Source organism: Dermacentor andersoni, chromosome 1 (genome assembly GCF_023375885.2).
Source record: "Dermacentor andersoni chromosome 1, qqDerAnde1_hic_scaffold, whole genome shotgun sequence".
NCBI lineage: Eukaryota > Metazoa > Arthropoda > Arachnida > Ixodida > Ixodidae > Dermacentor > Dermacentor andersoni.
Genome location: NC_092814.1, coordinates 250,700,808 through 250,721,671, shown reverse-complemented (window position 1 = coordinate 250,721,671; position 20,864 = coordinate 250,700,808). Strand labels below are relative to the sequence as shown.

General features: G+C 41.7%; 1 protein-coding gene across 1 annotated transcript in view; it reads right to left on the bottom strand.

Annotated features, from left to right (window-relative positions):
* LOC126548445 (uncharacterized) overlaps positions 1-20,864 on the bottom strand; it is a 338,395-nt gene that overhangs the window by 111,421 nt on the left and 206,110 nt on the right. The window contains exons 34-36 of the mRNA XM_055063629.2: positions 16,963-17,091; positions 16,784-16,884; positions 5,290-5,365 (exon numbers count right to left, since the gene is read on the bottom strand). Of these exons, the coding sequence (XP_054919604.1) occupies positions 5,290-5,365; positions 16,784-16,884; positions 16,963-17,091 (306 nt within the window). The remainder of the gene's footprint in view (positions 1-5,289; positions 5,366-16,783; positions 16,885-16,962; positions 17,092-20,864) is intronic.

Genomic DNA, 20,864 nt, shown 5'->3' with positions numbered 1-20,864 from the left:
GATAAAATTCTCATGGTAAAATTATTGGTGTTTGCAAAGCTTTGCATGGCAGCGAAAATAAACAAGACTTATGCTGTGACAGGCTTTATTAAAATGCCTCCATTCTTTTCACAAGAATGGTTGCTTGCTGGGCTAGTTGGTTCATTGCAACTTATGCAACAGCGCGAAACATAAAGAAGGGACAACAATAGACACCGAGTGAAAAGAGCTCTGACTTCCAACTGCTTATTCTACTGTCAACTAGCATCATCAGTAGTATAAACAGCTGGAAGTGTCCAGCATCGACAATAGAATAACCAGTTGGAAGTCTGTGCTCTTTTCACTCAGTGTCTATCATCGTCCCTTCCTTATGTTTCACACTGTTACATAAGTTGCATTTTCACAAGAGCGTAAAATTTGGATTCTTACAGATCACAACTTTTTTTTTTTTTTTTGCTCCAACAGGAAATGCAGCTGGTGCAATGTATATACTGATGTCTCATAATAAATATTTTCCTGTACTGTTCGGTCATGCAAGATACTGCTACAGGACACTGCGTACTGGCAACTACGAGCGCCTAAACCTCCACAGATACAATAATACTGTCAAATTGCTAATGCAGCTGTGTGCAATGCTTGAATGTAGTTACGAAATTCTTATCTAAATACAGTGCAAATAAATATAGAAGTATCATGTCTGAGTAAAGCATAATCCCTTATGCTTATCCTGACTGGTACACACGGCTACACAATATACAAGCTATTTGTGTCTTTGCATGCAATAATATCACAATATCAAACTCAACTTTAGCACTGGACAATGGCATATCTGCCCTGAAAAATGTGTAAGTGTAAAAAACAAACCAAATATCAACCAAGACTGCTCCAAAGCACAGCTTGCAATGTGAAAAAAGAGCAGCATGCGTGTATAGTAGCAAAGCAAGCAGTGGACCTTTTTGAAAAAAATTTCACAGGCTCACTTACGGCCCGGCTTCTCAATGTAGTCAGAAGAAGGGCAACTGTCAGTCCACTACAGGGGTGAGGTCAGGTGACACACTAGCATCCTTAAAAACATTCCACTGTTAAGTTCTCTTAAAATATGGCCTCCATAAAACACATCTTCCTTCAAGTTAGTGTTAAGGTTATATGGGTTATGCAGTATATACTGCAGGATTAGAACACAATATTGTGAAAAACTGTAATAACAATGTTCATATATTTTGCCTACACAACACACACTTAATGGAGATGACAGACTTCATGCCCTCTTTCGTATTCGCTGAGTGATAAGCTTTTTTGTGTTTTTTGTATTCAAGACAGTCTTGTCACTCTGGAATTATGTAGCATCCAAATCATTTAATCCAAAATGCCCATACATTGGTTAAGTATCACTTCAGTTCTTTGCGAGAGTTGTGCCCACATATAATGATAGAATTAAAGGGAATATAGAAGCCTTATCATTACAGCCGAGAATTTCCCTTGGAAGAAAAGAAGCATGAAAAATAAGAAATGCTGCACACAATAGTAAATATAACTGACAAGGAATGCATTTATGGTGATGCCTGGAACAAAAAGCTGTGAAAAGAAACGCAGCTTCCCATGGGACACAACAAAAGAGTGTCACAATTGCTTTGTAGATGGCCAGTAAGCAGTACTTAAGTGTTGTGTTATTAAATTATCTGACGGTAACTATCTCATGTCTAAAAATTAAGATGTATTGATGAAAAGCATTAAAATAGGTTTTATAAGTCATCCTTGTCTTGATATTTCTGCCAAAATTGTGCAGAAAGGTAATTGTGGAAGCACCAAATTGCTCCTAAGCTGTTCAAAATTAATTCCGCCATGCATTGCATAACTGATTCATGCCTTCCTTTAGCTGTGCCATTGATGAGATAAGCAAACAAAACAAAAATTGTTGTGCTGCTCCTATAGTCAGTGCCTTTCATTTAATGCACACACTCGCACAGCTACGCTCATGGAATCATGCTTCAGAAGAAGCAATTGGTTCACTAAAAATGAATGTCTGCATCATTCATTAACATGGGACACAATTTATGTTTGAATGCCTTTACATATATTTTTACTTACTAGGTTTATTGCGATTTTTCTTGAGGCACATATTTTCACCAAAACAGAGCCTTTTTACAGATGTATTTAGTGGGCTGTGGACAATATGCAGTGTTATCGTCATATTAGTTATCACTACAACTGCAGTTGTTACAAGAGGACTTGACTGCATATCAAGTTTCCATGCACACATTATGTGGTATAATCATATCAGGGGTTTGAGAACAAAGTCTTCAAAAGAGTTAGCACAGAACACTGTAAATCACTCCAAGAATGAGCCTGCTTAAGTCCACACACAAAAATCAGCATGTACAAGCATGGCACCTGCTGCAACCAAGCTGCAAGCAGCAGCGTCAGCAGCCACTACAACACATCATGGGTACCCAACAGTGTTAGCCAGTTAAGAAAAAAAAAAAGCAGCCAGTAGAAATAAAATTGGTAGCTGCAAGGCTGCACAGTACTGGCACTGGAGTGAAATTGTCAAAGCATGAATTAGCACAAAACAGCAAAACACAAGCAGCTGAGTTTGTTGCTTACAAAACTACTGATATGTCTGCGATATATAAAAAAATTTACAGGAAATAATTTTTATTCTTTCTTTCTCTCTTTCTTTCTTTCTTTTTTTTTTTTTTATAAGCTGCAGAGGCTGCCATGCTGGCAAATACCTAAGGTTATATTTTAGGTGCTCTATTTCCTTTCTCCAAATTTTATTTCTTGAGAATTTCACATCATATTTCACACCTTGTGCTGAAGTACTGTGCACACACTGATAATGCAGCAATAGCCATTAACATTCAACATTGCAATGTGCAGATCAATAGTTACACAAGCAGCAAGACCTTCAGAAAAGATACATTGATGCCTAGTAATGCAACATTTTCAAGGAAATACATCTGTCACCCCACGAGAATGAGGTCTCGTGTCAGAGATCAGTGTTATCGTGTAACGACTATATACAAAGCGAAAGCATTTCTGCTAGTTTTGGAGCTGTGAAAAGAAAAAAAGTGGCAGTTATTTATACTCTCCAAAAACATCACAATAACAGATAAATAATCTCGATTTAAAAAACAAGAATGCTCAATTAGGTAATTAAGTAACATTCTTCTAAGAGAAAGAAAAGCACACATTGCAAACATTATCTTTAAGAACAGCCAAGTATTGAAGCTGTTACATGATAAATGAAGTATTTTAGCTCTCATGAAACCACTCTTCCCGATTAATCTTTATTTGAAGCCATGTGGTATCAGCTAAAAGAGGCTAATAGTCAAAGTACAAGATATTCTGGTGAAGGCCTTGCAGAACGGTACATATCCTTCACGTTGCCACACAAAAAAGACACATCCGCAAAACAATTGAAATACACATTTTGAGCAAAACCAAGCAAAAAAATTAAACAAAACAATATATTCGTCTCACTATGAACACGGATGATTGGCTTGCAATATGCACAGCAAACAGTGTTAGAAACGGTGCAGCGTGTCAGTAGCTAGAGCGAGCACACTGAAAGCAGGGCCATAACCCCAGCACAACTGTTGCAAAACATATGCTTGTGGTGAAAAAAAGTAACAAGCAAGCATAGCGATGGCTCGTGAGCAGCTCAAAAACATGTGCATGATGTGATAGAGTGCTGTGACACTTCAGTGGTAGCTAGTTTACGACTTAACTTCTATCTTTACATAGCAAATGGCGCATGACTAAAAACTAGTAGATATAACCTTTAATACTGCGTGATATCAATTCCATCTCATAAAATTATACCAGCTGCTGCACAAAACGAACCAGGAAGGAGGCACCTAAGAAAATGACATAGCACTCATTGCATGCTGGAAAATGCTAACTTAGCAACATTAACAAGGTCACAGCTTTTTACTACAAGCACATGAGTAATACTTTGTGCATGACCTTCAGGATGGGTCTCTAACCATATAACATATAACAGTACACTGCTACGGCCAACTCTTTACCACTAGTTACAAATTTTGTAAGTACAGTTCTATAGGTACAGGTTCAACTACATTAACTGAAAGAAACAAATAACAATAAAAATACATAATAGAGATTATACTGTTACTTGTTCAACAGCCATTCAATACAACAAACCCACCTTTAACCAACAATTATGATGAGTGAATTACATTTTCCAACATATCCAACAAAAGAAGCATTACTTCTTAAAGGGACAGTAAAGACAATTCCACATATGGCCTTATAATTCAGAAATTAGCACTCAGAGTAACCATTGTGCCACTTGCTCACCTCCACACAGCCCGGTGTCATTATCAATGTTATGAAACAATATAATCAGTATAAACGACAGCGCTGCAGCGACACGAACTGCTACGGACGGCGGCACAAGCTGAATTGATGAAGCAAGCAAACATAGCAGGTCGCGGTGCCAGGTGCGCCGATGACATTCCTATCATTATAAGCTGTTATCGCTCTTTAGCACCTTATTCATCTGCGTTGAACCATTATAAACCATGATTAACCGTACTCCGGCAGTGGCTGCGTATGGCGTGGCCGCATTGGCCCTATCTTGAAAGCGACCTGCGATGGGGAGAGAGTGCGCCGAGTGTTGATAGCTTTGTGTGCACTGTGTTCTCACTGCTTAGTTCATGTTGAAGCGAGATGTGTAGGCCCTATCTTGAAAGTGATCTGCGATGGCGACAGAATGCGCCAAGCGTTGATAGCTTTGTGTGCACTGTGTTCTCGTCGCTTAGTTCACGTTGAAGCGAGAGGCAGCACACAGGTCAATTCGCTCGACGCTGCAGGCCCTATCTTGAAAATTATTGTCTTATGTGACCGATGGACGGACGGGTTTCCTCATTGGGTAGGCATAGAAATACTTGCACATTTGAAATCAGTTGAATAAATCTCAAGAAAAATAAAGATTTGGTAAAAGTTACTGCAAGAGAGTTCGTATAACTTATTAGCAATGTTAGGTATTAACCAGTAGTAACATTTTGCATAACACATCCCATTAAGAGTCCATGTGGCATTGCCATGAGTCTTCCCCTTTTCCATGTTTTGTAAACTAACAAGTTTCGCAAAACGGTTACATAGATGCTCTCAACATGCCATCAATGTGTAATTCACTTTAATGTCCCTTTAAGAATTTTTTCTTTTCTATTTCAAAGTATTTTTGTTTGCTTCTTAAGCCTGTTTAGCAGTAAACGAAGTGTTAAAACAATTCAGGCACTTGAAGAGCAAGCAACTATAAGAAACGATGACAAGCTCACTTACCCTTAGCCTCAGAACCTGTGTGCTTCTCGTGGACCGATCCAGTCTCGCTACTCGTCTCCTCCGCCGACTCGGCCTCCTTGCACAGAGTGTGAGAAACATGATCCCTCATGAGGCCGCCCGTTATGTGCCCCGAACAATATTACAAAAGATTCAATGACCCTAATTACAGGATGGGAAGGAAGTCATTACAGACCTACTCACATAAGTTTAAGGACAACACTGAAAACAAGGGTAATGGCAGCCATAATATATCTCACCCTGGAACGTCTAGAACGTCCAAAGAAATGTGGAGAGTTACAAAACACCTTCAGAAGAAAAGAGCACTACCACAGAACATAATTTTTCCAGAGTGTTTTGAATTACCAGAGTTATGAATAACCTGAAGCTTCTTTTTGCCATCTTCAAGGCTCCTCGTTTTGTAATTCCTAGCAAGCTGGAAGATGTAACTCTGCATGATGAAACAGATGATACCCCAAGTTACGCATCACCAGGCTGCAGCTTCTCTTTTTTCTTTTTCCCATGTTTAAAGCCATTTCAGCAGTCATGGGTGCATAAGTTGCAACATATATTATATACTCATTCGTTTTTTTCAATTGCTTAGTCAATATTTTTTGCTTTCTCAACCACATTGCTCAGTGGCTCCTGCTGCCATTTATATAGGCCATTCACATATATATGAGAACCAGCGAATAACTTCAACATGTCATCCAAAATATGGTCAATTTTTTAAACCGCAGTAGAAGCAAGCACTTGCTGAGCAACATTTTACATTTTTGCTGCACTGGGAGATGTAATATCTTGCCCAGCAGTTTGCGATAACATAATGATTGGGTATGTTTATTTACCACATTCAAAAAGTGTTGCAGGTTCCATTTAAGGTTATATCAGACAGAGAACATTATCCTCTAGAGTAGTAGCCAGCAAGGCTCCAGAGTTTGCTAAGAGCATGTTATTGAGTACCACAGTACTTAAAGTTTGCAATCTGTATTAACTCCTTCCATGCCAACTTCCTTTTTTAGAAAACCAGCGAAATTTCCTGAATTTTTTTTTATGACTGATTCATTGTGATCAGCTTTTCTTATTGCAATACCAGCAGTTCATTTGTTATTTTATGTTGTCTTTTAATGCCTTTTTTTTCCATGTTTTTGAGTTGCACATAAGCAAGCTTACAGAAACAGTCTATATGAAGCTTGATATTTCTTGGAACATAAGTGTACTTTTGTTGTCCTCCATGTGGCATGTTCTTGCTGGAGCAGCAAGGGAAATCGCGGAGGTGACGGCGGCAAAGCGTATTCATTTATACGCGTCCATGTGAGAGAGGCCGCCAGAGGCTTTATAGCTTCCTCACAATCATCAGTACTAAGTTCAACTTCTGAATATGACTCACCAGACTTTTCCAGGTCTGAGTGTTTACTTGCAGTGAAGAAACAAGCAAGAACACTGTGATTCTGGCATTTAAAAAGGTAGCTGTTGTCACTGCAGCCGCCTCACTGCATACTGCCATATCTAAAATACAGGAGAGCCAGACTTCCGTTACATTTCCACCAACCACAACCTCAAAAAATCAGTTTTCTAGGAAGCTAATGCTGCTTATTAGCGCCGCATTCACACCAAAATGGTAACTGTCACTCATTTGTGGCACTCAATAGACAAAAAGAAATTCATGGACGAGCGAGATTCACCCTTGGCACGGAAGGAGTTAAAAGTGATGAAATCCTGCAGACACAGCAACAATGTAAATGGCAGCTTTTAAGATCTGCATAAACAAAGTCACACTACAGAGAAGATACTAAAATGATAGTAATTCATGTAGATGGTGCACAAGCACAGTGTGCTTATGTCCTTGGCCGATCCCACTTGGTGATAGTAGGCCCAGAGCAACACTAAAGTGCAGCAATGGAAACCATGTCTCAATGGCTTAGCCAATTCACCCCTCCTTTCTGAATTGATGACACAAGCAAACTACTGTAGGGGGTGGGGGGGGGGCGCCAGGTGCGCTATTGACGTTCTGATCATTATAGGATGCATAGGATGGGGAGAGCAGAACCTAACAAGATTCGGCCTGTAATCTTCAAATTACTAGATTCTAGAGATAAGTATACAATACTGAAAAGGGGGTACAAACTTAAGGACACTCAACTCTCTAATGCAGAAGACTTTTCGATACGCGTGCGGGATATCAGAAGAAAACTTTGGAACAGCGCGAAGGTAAACCGGCAAAAGAATGAAAAGGTTTCGCTTGTTTTCGACAAACTATACATTAACAATCACCCGTATGTTTGGAGCAACGAGCAGGATGACAAAGTGCCGCTTGAAAAAAACGATTCAGAAAGAGGGTCAGAAAATCGCCGTGCCGGCAAAGCAACGAACATCACCGGAAAAGACAAAAGCGGTGTTGTAACTCGCCGAGGCGCAAAAACAGCGAACTAACACTTTTCACTGTAAATGCTAGAAGCGTCGTCAACAAACCTCAGGCACTTGAAAACTTGTTAATTGATTATGAGCCTGATGTAGCAGCTATAACAGAAACGTGGCTCACATCCGACATTCTTGATAAAGAGTTCGCGCCGCCAAATTATTCCGTTATACGAAAAGACCGTCCCACACGTGGTGGTGGAGTGGCATTATTAATAAAAAAATGTTTTGCTTTTTCCGTTCTGCCTGAGGTAAAAGACGCTGAGGCGGTATTTTGTAAATTGCTTTGCGAAGGTAGAAACGTTGTTTTAGGGTGTGTTTATCAGAGCCCGAACTCGGGTGACGACTGTATCAGTGCCATTCACGACTACACGCAACATCACGCCCATGGTTCACGCATCGCCCTTATGGGTGATTTTAATCTTTCTGACATTAACTGGAATGACATGCACTACTCGTCAGCAGCCTCGGATGCACTATTTGATCTCATGTTAACCTTCAATATTCATCAGGTTGTTTCCCGTCCAACGCGTTCAGTGGGAACTACTCAAAACATTCTTGACCTAATATTTATCAGCCATCATTTCGATATTAACCATGTACGAACTGACGTAATTCGTGGCATATCAGATCATGACGTACCAGTATGCGTGTTACCACTCGTTGGTATTACTACCCACTTTCCTGTGTCCATAGTAACCGATTTCCAAAACGCTGATGACAATAGCATACTAACATACCTTGACCACGAGTTCCAGCCTTTTTCCCAAATGGGTTCCAATGACTCTGTTGACGTACATTCCCTTTGGCTTATGTTCAAATCTATCGTCCTCTACTGCGTCACGAACTACGCGCCCACTAAAACCAAGCGGCCGCCAAAAAATAATCCCTGGATAACCCGAGAAGTAATTCAGGCAAAGCGCCGTCTGAAAAGACTGCGTAGAACAATAAAAATTAAAGGAGGAGACGAATCCAGGGTGACGAAACTTCCTAATGCCATCGCGGAATTCAAGCTTGCAGCCAAACGAGCAAAAGAATATTATTTTAACGTAAAGTTACCGAGCTTTCTTACTAATAATCCCGGAAGGTTCTGGAGGCACTTTCGCACCAATGATAGAGAAGCGTCCCACTTAAGCCCAGAGGAAGAAACTGCGAAAGCCAACGCATATAGCATTTTTTTTCAATCAGTATTTACTACAGACAATAACATTATTCCCCCCCTTCTAACGAGACAGGGCGCAAGCATTGGCAAATTACACATTACGGACGCTGGCATACTTAATCTTCTGCTTAATCTTGACCCTAAAAAAGGCAGCGGTCCTGACAACATACCTAACGACTTTCTGAAAAGGTATGCGGAATGGTGCAGTAGATACCTCGGCATAATTTTTCGTAAATCACTCATGACTTCACAGCTACCGAACGACTGGAAAATTGCAAAGATAACACCTATCCATAAATCAGGCGACACAGCAGAAATTTCAAATTTTAGACCCATTTCATTAACTAGTACACCCTGTAAGTTTCTAGAGCACATAATCTTAAAGCACATAACGGTTTTTCTAGAGAGCATTGGCTTCTTGTCTCCCTACCAACATGGTTTTCGCAGTGGTTTATCAACAATAACCCAACTAACAGAACTAGTCCACGATCTTGCATATACTATCAATCACCGCGGCCAGACTGACATGATTTTACTTGATCTATCTAAAGCATTCGATTGTGTATGCCATAACAAATTAATCGCTAAATTTGAAAGTGTTGTTGGGAAAGGGCTCCTTTCAGCCTGGATAAAAGAATTTCTAGCCAATCGTTCACAATTTGTAACCTACGAAAAAATGCCATCTAACACTGTCACCGTCACTTCCGGAGTTCCCCAAGGCTCAGTTCTTGGGCCATTACTCTTCCTAATCTATATTAATGACATCACAACTAACATTGGTTGTAATATAAAACTGTTCGCCGACGACTGCGTTATCTATAGGGAAATCACTAATTATAACGATAACATCGCATTTAATACATCCCTCAACACTCTAGCTATTTGGTGCTCTAATTGGCAGATGTCAATTAACGTAAAAAAGTCTGTGGTCATGACCGTAACAAGGAAAACAAGACCATCTAACTTTACATATGAGATTAACGGCATACCACTAACTAAAGTTGAACAACATAAATACCTGGGAGTTACATTAACCTCAGACCTCAGGTGGGATAAACACATTTCGAATATCACGGCAGGAGCATTACGCAAACTATTCTTCCTCAAAAGAAGCCTTGCGCTCTCTGCAACATCAACGAAGCTACTGGCCTACACAACGTTCGTTAGGCCAGTTCTCGAATATGCAAATACAGTCTGGTTTCCTCATACAACAACTAACATAACAAAATTAGAGGCAGTACAAAGAAAGGCTATAAGGTTCATTCACAACAAATATAAACGCACTGACTCACCGACTAATCTTCTAACGCAGTCTGGATTGCAAATGCTATCTACCAGGGCAAAACACGCTCGCCTGAAGTTCTTGTTTCAGCTTCTAAAAAATAACTATAAGATAGATGTGTCCAGGTACATTTCATTTTCTGAGGCTCGAAAAAAATGTAACAAACATGCGCACACTTTAACAGAATGCACACGCAACAATGACACGTTTAAGTATTCATTCTTCCCCCTTACAATTGCTGAATGGAACCGAATTGATCCTGCTATAACCGCCATCGAATCGTTGTCCGAATTTACTTCACAACTTTTACTTCAAAACAATTTATCATCGCACGTGTCATCGTCACAAATTTCGCATTGTGTTGCTTTCGACTTCCCACTTTTCTTTTTCCATTTTTGTTTGATTGTCGTTATGTGGACATATGGTACACTGTGTTCCCAAAATAAATTTTCATTACTGTACTACTGCTAGTCCTAAGATAATTGTTGTAACTGCCATTTCCTGCTGATTGTTTGCCTAGATTGTTTTTTTTTCCATTCGTGTCTTCTCACTCTCAAAGTGTATGCTTTAAAGCGTATCCCTTCACACAACTTTAAAATTTCTTCACGCGTTAAGTGTTATCTTTCAGTTCGCTCCTATTTTATGTATAAACTAGTTAATTACGTGTTCTTAACTGCCAGTATCATGTTAATTAACTGTCATGTGAAAACTTGCATTTTTGTTTCTAAACTCAGCTTCTTTCTTATATTACCATCCTCGGGCAATTGTTTTCTTTTTTCTTCCTTTTTTCAATTAACTGTTCTGCCTAAATGCGTATTCATATACATGTCTACTGTATCGCCCAACTGCCACGCTCTCAAATGAGAGTAGCAGTATTGTAAATAAATAAAAATAAATAAATAAGCCTATAGCTCTTCCGCACATTATCCATCCGTGTCAAACCATTATCAAACGTGATCAACTGTGCTCCGGCGGCGGCTGTGTATGGCGCAGCCGTATGGGCCCTATCTTGAAAGCGATCTACAATGGGAATTGAGTGCACTGTGTGCTGATAGCTTCGCGTGTGCCATGTTCTTGCCACTTGGATTGAAGCAAGAGGCAGCACAAAGGTCAATTCACTCGCTGCTGCGGGATCTATCTTGAAAACGATTGTCTTACATGACGGTCAGATGGACGGACAGGTTTCCTCATTGGATAGGCATAGAAATGCTTATGCATTTAAAATATATCAATAACTGTTACACGCCAGAGAAAGCAGCTTTTGTACAAGAAAAATGAATTGTAAAAATAGTAAAGCTGCATTCTGACTAACAACCATTGTACATAATTTGCATCATCACTGAAGCTTACCTAAACCTTCCTTTGCTTTCCCTCCTACTTTCTCTCCACAACATATACCAGTACATCATCATATCAAACACTTAAGAAAGGAAATTTATTCCACAACCATTTAACAAATCATGACGCTATGATCACAGCAATGAAGTTTTGGGCACTTCTCACATTTAGAGCAGCTGCATACTTGAAACAAAGTATAGTCGATGCAGTCATGGAACACATATCTTTTATTACACACTGACGCTTCATAGAACACTCCTTTTTTAAATCAATTCCCTTCACAGCAGTATCACCAAGATCTGCACTAAACATTCTCTAATAAATGAGCAACCAAAAGTGCTCATTAAGAAGTTTCACTTATAGTAAAATATACGCAAAACGATTAAACAGGTCTTGCTATACTGGCTGTATGAATATTAAGCATGTATTATGGTAATACATACAAGATAACCAGGAATGCATGTTGAAAGGGAAAGTCACTTCGCAATGGTTCCAGCACCATATTTCATGCAAGTAGCCAACATGCGAGAGATCACTCTGAATTCACAGCCTTCCAGATACCTTTGCACAATGCCTGTAAACAGATGCCAGTAAATGTGTGGGATAAAAAGCCACCAATAACAGGCTGCTGACTGTACATTCATGACTCAAAGCAATATTCTGCAAATGAAGCGGTCAGCATAGTAAGCAAGTAAGTGTGCAAGTTATTAAGCACGACAGTATATATATGCAAGTTACCAGGATGAATCACCAACTAGCCCAGCTACAAGTGCTTCAAGTATAAACAAACAACCAAAAGTGCTCCAACAAAAAGTTTCACTTACTGTAAAATATATGCCACCAATGTGAGTTCGATCACCGCACTAAATTCTTTTAGAAAAACATAAGAGCATATTTATTTTAATAATTTATTCAAAAATACCCCTGAAGTACCTCAGACAACAGTATAGTCGATCCCAGACATATCGAATTCGAAGGGAATAGCAAAATAGTATGACATATCGATAACTCAAAATATAAAGTATGCCTATCTGAAACTTACATCAATCATACGCACATTTCACGGTTTCCCCTAGACCATGAAAAGTGGGAATTTGCCAATTTCATTCTCCAAGGTTGCATCAAACGCAAATGTTTAGTAATTTTTTGCACATGAATGTCGGAAGTTTCTGACACTGTGGAATGGTTTTTGATATACTGATTGTAACGCTAACCCTAAATGTCCACCTCACCAGGCCGGGAAACCGCAGTGTGCCCCACGTGTATAAAAATGCTTTTTGCATGTTTTTTGAACGTACCCAGCCACGTACCTGTTACAATACACCGTTTAAACGGCCAATCATCACATGTCAGCAATGAGCCAACCAGCCGAACTATTATGTCAAGTTTCTGGTTCGGAACTAACTCTGTGCTCTCCACCACTCTCCCCTCCTGTTGGAACCAGTCATCATCGCTTCTCGGCCACCGGTCTATTCTTGCATGCTGCTCGACGCTCCAGCACTCCACCGGTTTGCGGCCTTTCCCTTCCGGCCACTGCATCGGTGACTGCTTACATTACACAGATAGCACTAGATTCGAAAGTGACTTTCAGCTTGCAGAACACAGAGTGATGAGTCTTGCGTACCGCACTGCAATGGTCTTTTCGAGAAGTGCATATGTCGTATGCAGTGGTTTAGTTTAATCCAAACTGTAATGTAAAAGCCCCCTGCTCAAGTGGCAGGTGGGGCAAGATTCGTTTTGGCTAATGGTGTGCGAATATGGGAAACTTCAATTATTCGATTCGAATTGGTTAGTATTAGATTCGATTTGAAAGACACTTCTACTATTCGAAATATTAGAACCCCAAAAAATTGCTGTTGTCAGTTCTTTAAGTCAGCTTCGCCGCAGTATATGTATATGCAGACTGTATTGCGGTGAAGAATATATACTGTGCAGTGAAGCATATATAAAGTAAAAAGGGGCACTGTCAAGGAGCACTTGCTGGTGCTTATGGCTACTAGACACTATCAGCTCAAGTACCCACCCTGTGCTGCCTCTTCAAGCATCTGCATTAAGACAGTCTCCAGGTGGAGACCTCTGCGTCCACTACTAATCTAAGTGCCTAAAAGCAGTTTCCAAACTATAAACTGGAGCAAGCTTGGCAATGTTTTAGAGCGCAGCTGTTAGGCGCCCGTTCTTGCGGGAGCGTCGGTGTCCTACCTCGTAAGTGAGCAAACGAGCACAGCGAAAGATAAGAGTGAACACGGAGTGCAGCAGGAGAGGAAAAACTCAGTGCCCTTCCACTCTGCGAAGAAGGATGACCAGCGAAGCTGTGTGTGTGGACCCCTTAATGGCGAACTGCACTTCCGCTGCGGGTCGGCCCGGCATTGCGCTATCTCCGGGATCAGCCCACGTATGGGGAGTGCTTAACGCCTGCTTTACCTCCGCCTCGGGTCGGCCCGGTATTGCACTATCTTCGGGATCGGCCCACATATGGGGAGTGCTTAACGCCTTCCTCACCTCCGCCGCAGTTCGACCCAGCATCGCACTATCTTCGGGATTTTATGCCTGCACACGGTCACGATCCTAGGGGGGGGGGGGGGGGAACTATCCCTTAACAGTTTCGCTGTAAAAAGTGGCGAGAGCGAAGAGAGCATGAGGAGGAAAGCTGAGCAGGAGGATATGGCAAAAGAGTGAGAAGAAAAGCGTAGTGCCGTGGACAAGGGGCTTTGCAGCGACGATGGCTACAAGCTGGCACCAGAGTAGTGTGTGTCGTCTGTACGGAAACAAAGTGCTGCATGCGTGGTAGCTGTCTGCGGTCGCTGCTGTGAATTGTGCTCACACATCACCCATGCACTTCCTCTCGCGATCTCCCGATTAGCGAGGCAGTCACGCCACACTTTGCTCCGTTTGCAACCTGCCGGACAAGACAGATTATCCGTGCCAGACACTATATTGCGAAATGCAAACATGTATACAGCTGCGCTCAAATTTCACATTAGGGAGTATCCTAATGATCGGTGAATTTTTTCAGAGTCTCATTCTAAAGTAGCTGTGTACAACCAGGATGTTTCAATGGCATACTGGATTGAAAATATGGCTTTATAAGAAGCAAGGGATATTTCAACAAGGCACCCAGACATATCCTCAATAATGAAAGCATCTAAACAGGCTCCTTCCACGTCAGCTCTGTGGAGAGACATCAATAATGAACTCATCAACCAGAAACACTTCTGACTTGCTTGTGGCAGCAATTATCACTGCCAGAAGCACAGGTGCATGATAAAATTTTGGGCCAAAAAAGAGATCCATCTAAGTGATGGTTCCTGCTCCTTGAACATGTCAAGCAGCTATCCTTCCTCCATGACAACATTAGATAACTGCAGTTATGATACTGGTAAGCAAAAGTGCTGCACTAGAGAATTTTGTTGATCACAAAGATAATTTTCATGTACATTATTTCCTCTGCAATAAACTTTTTTTCTTTTTTTTTTATGTACCTCTGGTTGGTGAAAAAAAATTGCATTATTGCAAAACCAATAGTATTCCTACTCAAAAAATACTTGATTCGATTTCACACATGGTTTTCATTATTGAAGTTCACTTCGAAATTAAAATTTTGATATTGCACACCCCTGGTTTTGACCGCTCACGGAAGCCTTAAAAGCCATTCACGGCAAGCCCTGGTATACATAAAACAAACTTGGCCACAAAGACATCTCCAATTCAGCATCCCGTGCCTGGGAAAAGACTGAGTGCCATCCCTGTTTCTTGTAGAAAGCATGTCGAATTGGGAGGACTTTCGCATTCTTGAAGCACAGTGGCGATCTGCTCTTGCCAATAATGAACGGTCACAGTTTGCATGAGCCATCCATGTGCGCAGTGAGCAAAACAGGCACTCAACCTGGTCATTTTTCTTCCAATGGCATGTATTGCCCTTCAGATTCAATGTCTTGAGTGGCAGCATCAGCCAAAACAGCACTGTTTCGGTTTCATCCACACTAAATATTTTGAACAGTGTGAGAATTAAGTAATCATCCACCCGTTACAAAAAGTTCACTTGCAGGGGCACGTCGTGACACAGCTTTCGATACAGTGGACTCTCTAAACGGAACTTCAAGAGACCAAGGAAATTGGTTCTGTTTATCAGGAGTTCCATTTACTGAGAGACAAAGCTGAATACAATTGCATGAATATAAATCTAACCAACCACGAGGATGGTGTTCCATTTAAGAAGCAGTTTTGTTTAAGCGATTACCGTTTATCAAGATTCCACTGCATATTGAATGCACCCGTGAATGGGAGTTCGATACACACATAATACAATACAACACTTGTGCATGAGATTCCCAAGGGGATGGTGCAACTGTTTGATATAGGCGATAATTCAATATATCCGAGTTTGATACATACGGGATCGACTGCATTACATAGTGGGGGAGATTAAGAAATGGAAGTGAAAGAATTTATCAGATAAAATGTTAATGATACAATGAGTAACATCATGTCACATACAACTGCCTAGAAAGAGAACATGTGAGTTATATAATAATTAATGCAAGGACTCAGCAATAATTTAAACCAGTAATAAAGAAACTGAATTTAATATAACACAACCCCTCCTCCCCCATATTATCAACATCTTCTATAAAGCTGCACTCTGCCATCATTCTTTGTTTAGTGCAAGAGGTAGGAGTCGAGTTTGTCCTTTAAGTAAATCTTAGCTTTTTTTTTTTGGTTAGAGATGTTACTCACTTTACGATGAATTAACCAAGCCAGACAGGTAATTCTGTCAAAATGTTTAGCTACAAGGCATGCTGCATTGCATAGTGCATGCCTCATCCTGAAAAAGGACATTGCTAATGACTCACACTTACAAAAAGCACACAAAAAAGATGACACAGTACAGCTTTTGTATGTTTTTTTAAAGCAAAGCTTTTTTTTTTTTTTGCCTACAAATCAACCTCAGAATTGAGAATGCCGAACTGTAATCTCAGCTTGTGTGCATTTTTATTTATATTTATTTTACATACCTACTTATTTATTTTATGTACTTACTTATCTTACTGATTTATTTTACTTACTAACTTACTTACTTACTCATTTGTTTTACTTATTTACTTTACTTATTTTACGTACTTACTTACTTTACTTACTTACTGCTTGTTCTATAACATTCACAGCAGCCATGGTAACTTATAGGCATAGATACTTCTAAAATGTTGCATATTGCTCACAAAATTAACGTTCCTTACATGTCCTTACATGAAAAAGCCACAAACAATATCCCTGTCCAAGAACATGCGTGTACAACTGACCTTCATGAGGTCTTGCTCGTCGTAAGAGACGTCCAAGGAAGCATCCCTCTTCAGTGATGTGTCTTTGGGAGTCCCCAGTTCCTCACGGAAAGTGTCGAACCCTTAGCAAAAGAAGCATTCATGTAGGGAACCAACACAATATAAAAGATGTACATGCTTTTCTTTCAGATTCAACATACCGGACTGGTCAAGGTGAACTTTGGCAACAGCTTTTTCAACATCATCAGTCACAAGCTCTACATTGAACATGCACTTGTTGACGATATCTTCACGGTTGATCATCCGCAGCCCCTTCTCCAGGTTGTTGCCTGCAATTTCCCAAGGGGACAATTAGACATTTTCTCAGAGTGACTGTGACTCATTCTTGCCATCAACTAGCAATAATGAACTCCTACTACTGATAACATATTAAGCTGCCATTAAATATAATATTAGAAGCCAATGTACCGCAATCTCAATAACCTGAACTCTGTCGATTCAAACTTGAAGACGCACATATTTAAATTCAGAGAAGACAGATGTTAAAGGTAGGTAAGTAAATCAGGATTTACCCTGGCTTGCTCCCCTACACACCAAAAATGAGGACGGGACAAAAAAAAGGAAGAAAAAAAGAAAGACGGAGAGAAACCAAAAACACACAACTGTTAACTTGAACAACAATGCCCACTGACCCCGACAACTTATTTACTGTACCATGTGGCTGAAAGCACAGTCATAGGGCTGTGCATTGTGTTTCTCGAGCAAATTATTATATCATAATGTCATCAACAGTACAGTTTATCACCCACTTTAATTTTAATGATTTACTATTGACATTCATCATTAGAAACAGTGTCTATCCAGGCCTATTTTTATCTACTTACTTCTTAAATTATGTTGGATTTCTACTTTAAAGGGGCCCTGAACCATTTGTCTTTGAAGCCTCAAGAATGCCTTGGCATGAGTACTGTTCCTCCCAGGAATACCTATGTTACCAAAAGAATTTATCAAGACCTAGTACGAGAGTAGATCCCACAAACGCAATATTTGTCTTTTTCATTCCTCCTCAACATCTTCCGTTTCGAAGAAGTGGCGTTGCTTCAGTTGTGGTGCTTCACCTACGGCGTTGCCATCATTTTCTTTCAGCGGAAATTGATGGCCACTGTTGGCAAAACATACTTTCAGTCGCTGTTACTATAGTAACATAAGTCTCATCACTCTGTTGTGCTACAAAGTGCTAGATAGCTGCACACAGCTGTTTTTTCGGATACCAAGTGGCATGAGTAGCACATTTCCTTTCGCACTTATCTCTACAGCAATCATAGGATTTCTGAGTCTTGAATAAAGCATTGTCTTTGCTCACGCAAGTATGTCGGCAGCACTCACATCTGCTCAGCAATGGACGCCGCACTCAGGACTTGTGCTAAAAGGATTCCTAACAAGCCTCGACAGCGAGGCGATGCACCTTGAAGGTGTGCCCAACTCTGGAAGCAGACAACCTGTCCTAGTGAGATGTGGGCGCCCAGCATGCGCTCGGGCAGGCTTGCATCCCCACGTCCTTGAGCCATGTCACCCAGAGAGCAATTAGAGCCCGCGGTTTTTATATGTCTTGACAGAAAGAAGGCTCGTGGCGACACCCCACGGCGGCCACAGTAACTACGCTAGACAGCAGACACAGCTATGTGCAACTGTAGCACTGTATGCAGCAAGTGACTCTGTCCTGTATTTGCTGCGAAAGTCCATACCACCACTCGGAATCCCGAGCCCTTCGCCGGCATTGGTCAATTCCCTGGTGGCCTTCATGGATAAGTTCGACTGCATCCTTGTGCAGCAAAGCCGGGATGACAAAGCGATTACCTTTTAGCAGGACGCCATTGCACAAAGAGAGATCACCTCAATGGCTCCAGTACTTCTTGAGGTGCTCAGAAAGCCTGTCTCGACGAGGCCAGCCTTAAGTGCAGTATTTGACGAGCTGGTTGCATTCCCAGTCCAGTTCTTGGTGCCTGCGAACATCATCTACAGTAACCAGCTTCGTGTCTGCGACCGCAGCAAATTGAAATTCCACAAACTCCTCTACCACATCCACCGGACTCATCGGCGGCTTCTCATCCAGAGCCCTTGAAAGAGTATCCACAGTGGCTAGCTGTTTGCCAGGAACATAGACCATGCTAAATTTAAATTGGTAGCGCATAAGTTTGATGCGAAACCTTTTAATACGTGGGGTCATTTTGTCCAAGTCAGCGTTTCCAAGTACAGTAGTGTTACCAGTGGCTGGTGATCGGTTTCTACCGTGAAGTTTAGACCATGCATGCACTGGTCAAAACAGTACACTGCCCATGCTACCGCCAGCACCTCTTTCTCCATTTGGCTGTAGCGCTGTTTTGCTTCAGTAAGCAACCTGGATGCGAACGCTACTGCGCGTCACCCGCCCGATGGTTGTTCCTGCAGAAGAACCATCCCCAATCCAAATGAGTTCACGTTGCATGAGACAATGGTATTATAACTGGGATGATTCTTAGCGACGCACAACTCCGAAGTGAGCATTGCTTTTACCCGATCGCTTTTACCCGATTAAAATCAGTCTCTTGAAGCGGTCCCCATTGCCATGCATTTTGCTCACCTAGCAACACGCGAATAGGGGCGGTTGCCTGTGAAAGGTTGAGCACGAAGCGACCAATATGATTAGCCATGCCGAGGAATTGCCTAACCCCAGCAACGTTCTTGGGTGGCTCCAAGTTACGTAGTGCTTTGAGTTTGCTGGGAGTTGGCGAGATAACGATGGCGTTGATCACCACCCCCAGAAACTCTACTTTGTCTTGACTGAAGCAGCATTTTGACTCGTTGAGTTGAACTCCGGCTGTCTTCAGACGTTCAAGAACCTCCACAAGTCGCTTGTCGTGCTCTTCTCGATCTTTGCCAAAAACCGTCTATCACATTGACGACGTTCGTTTGCCCCTCCAGAATTCGAGCCATTTCTCTCTGAAAATATTCCGGTGCTGAAGTCAAGCCAAAAGATAGACAACAGTAGCAGTAGAGTCCAAATGGTGTGATGAATGTGGTATACTCTTGGCATTCTTGGGACAATCGCACTTGGTGAAATCCTGCTGTCGCGTCCAGCTTCGGAAACACTTTAGTGTCGCTCAGTTGCCCGAGCACCCATTCGACCATTGCAAGCACATGCTTTTCATGGAGAACTTCTTTGTTGAGCTTCCCAAGTCCACACATTATTGGATGCTGCCCGATGCCTTCAGTACTGCGACCAGACCGCCACACCATGGCGTCGGCTTCGTAATGCACCTGATGACACCTTGTTTTTCCATCTGGTCCAGCTCCTGCTTTACCTGGTTTTACAGAGGAATGGAAATTCTGCGAGGTACATTGAGAGCAAATGGCCTGGCTTGAGTGGAATAGTCTGCTCCTCTGCTACGGTACCAAGCCCTTCGAAGATGTCCTGGCCAGGGGTTGCGTCGCTTGCAGAGCTAGCTTGCTTTTCAGGTTGCTGTGCGGCGTCGATGAACTTCACAACTCCCAATGAGAGGATAGCAGGGTAGCCTAGTAGAGGTGTAGACTGCGAAGGCATGACGTATACTGACTGTACACAAGTGCGGCTCTTCCACTCCAACGTAGCTCTGAATTGGCCTGTTACTTTCAAAGGTCAATTTCCTGGACCGGTGAGATGACCCTCCGGTTTTTCGAGTCGTGACGGTACTCCTGAAAAAGTGCTTGGAACCCCGGTAACTTCCGCTCCCCAGTAGACCTTGAACTTGAGTGGGACTCTATTCGCATGGACCCAAAAAACTTAGCCTTTGCCTCATGACTGCTCATGACAGCATGCATCTCGATGGCATGTGACTGTCGGCATTGCGAGCGTTGTTTGGCTAAGCAAACTGCTTTGAAGTGTCCTTTCTTTTTGCAAAACTTGCAAACCGCTTTGTTGGCAGGACAAAATCTCCGCTGATGCTCTTCTTGTCCGCAGAAGTGACACGATCTGTGCAGGCCGGCGAGGAGCGTTTCTCTTGATCCCGACGCTTGATTACGTGACTACCTACCGTCTCGTTGGCCAGCGTTTCGCTACATCAACGGCGACTGGCCCAGATAACTG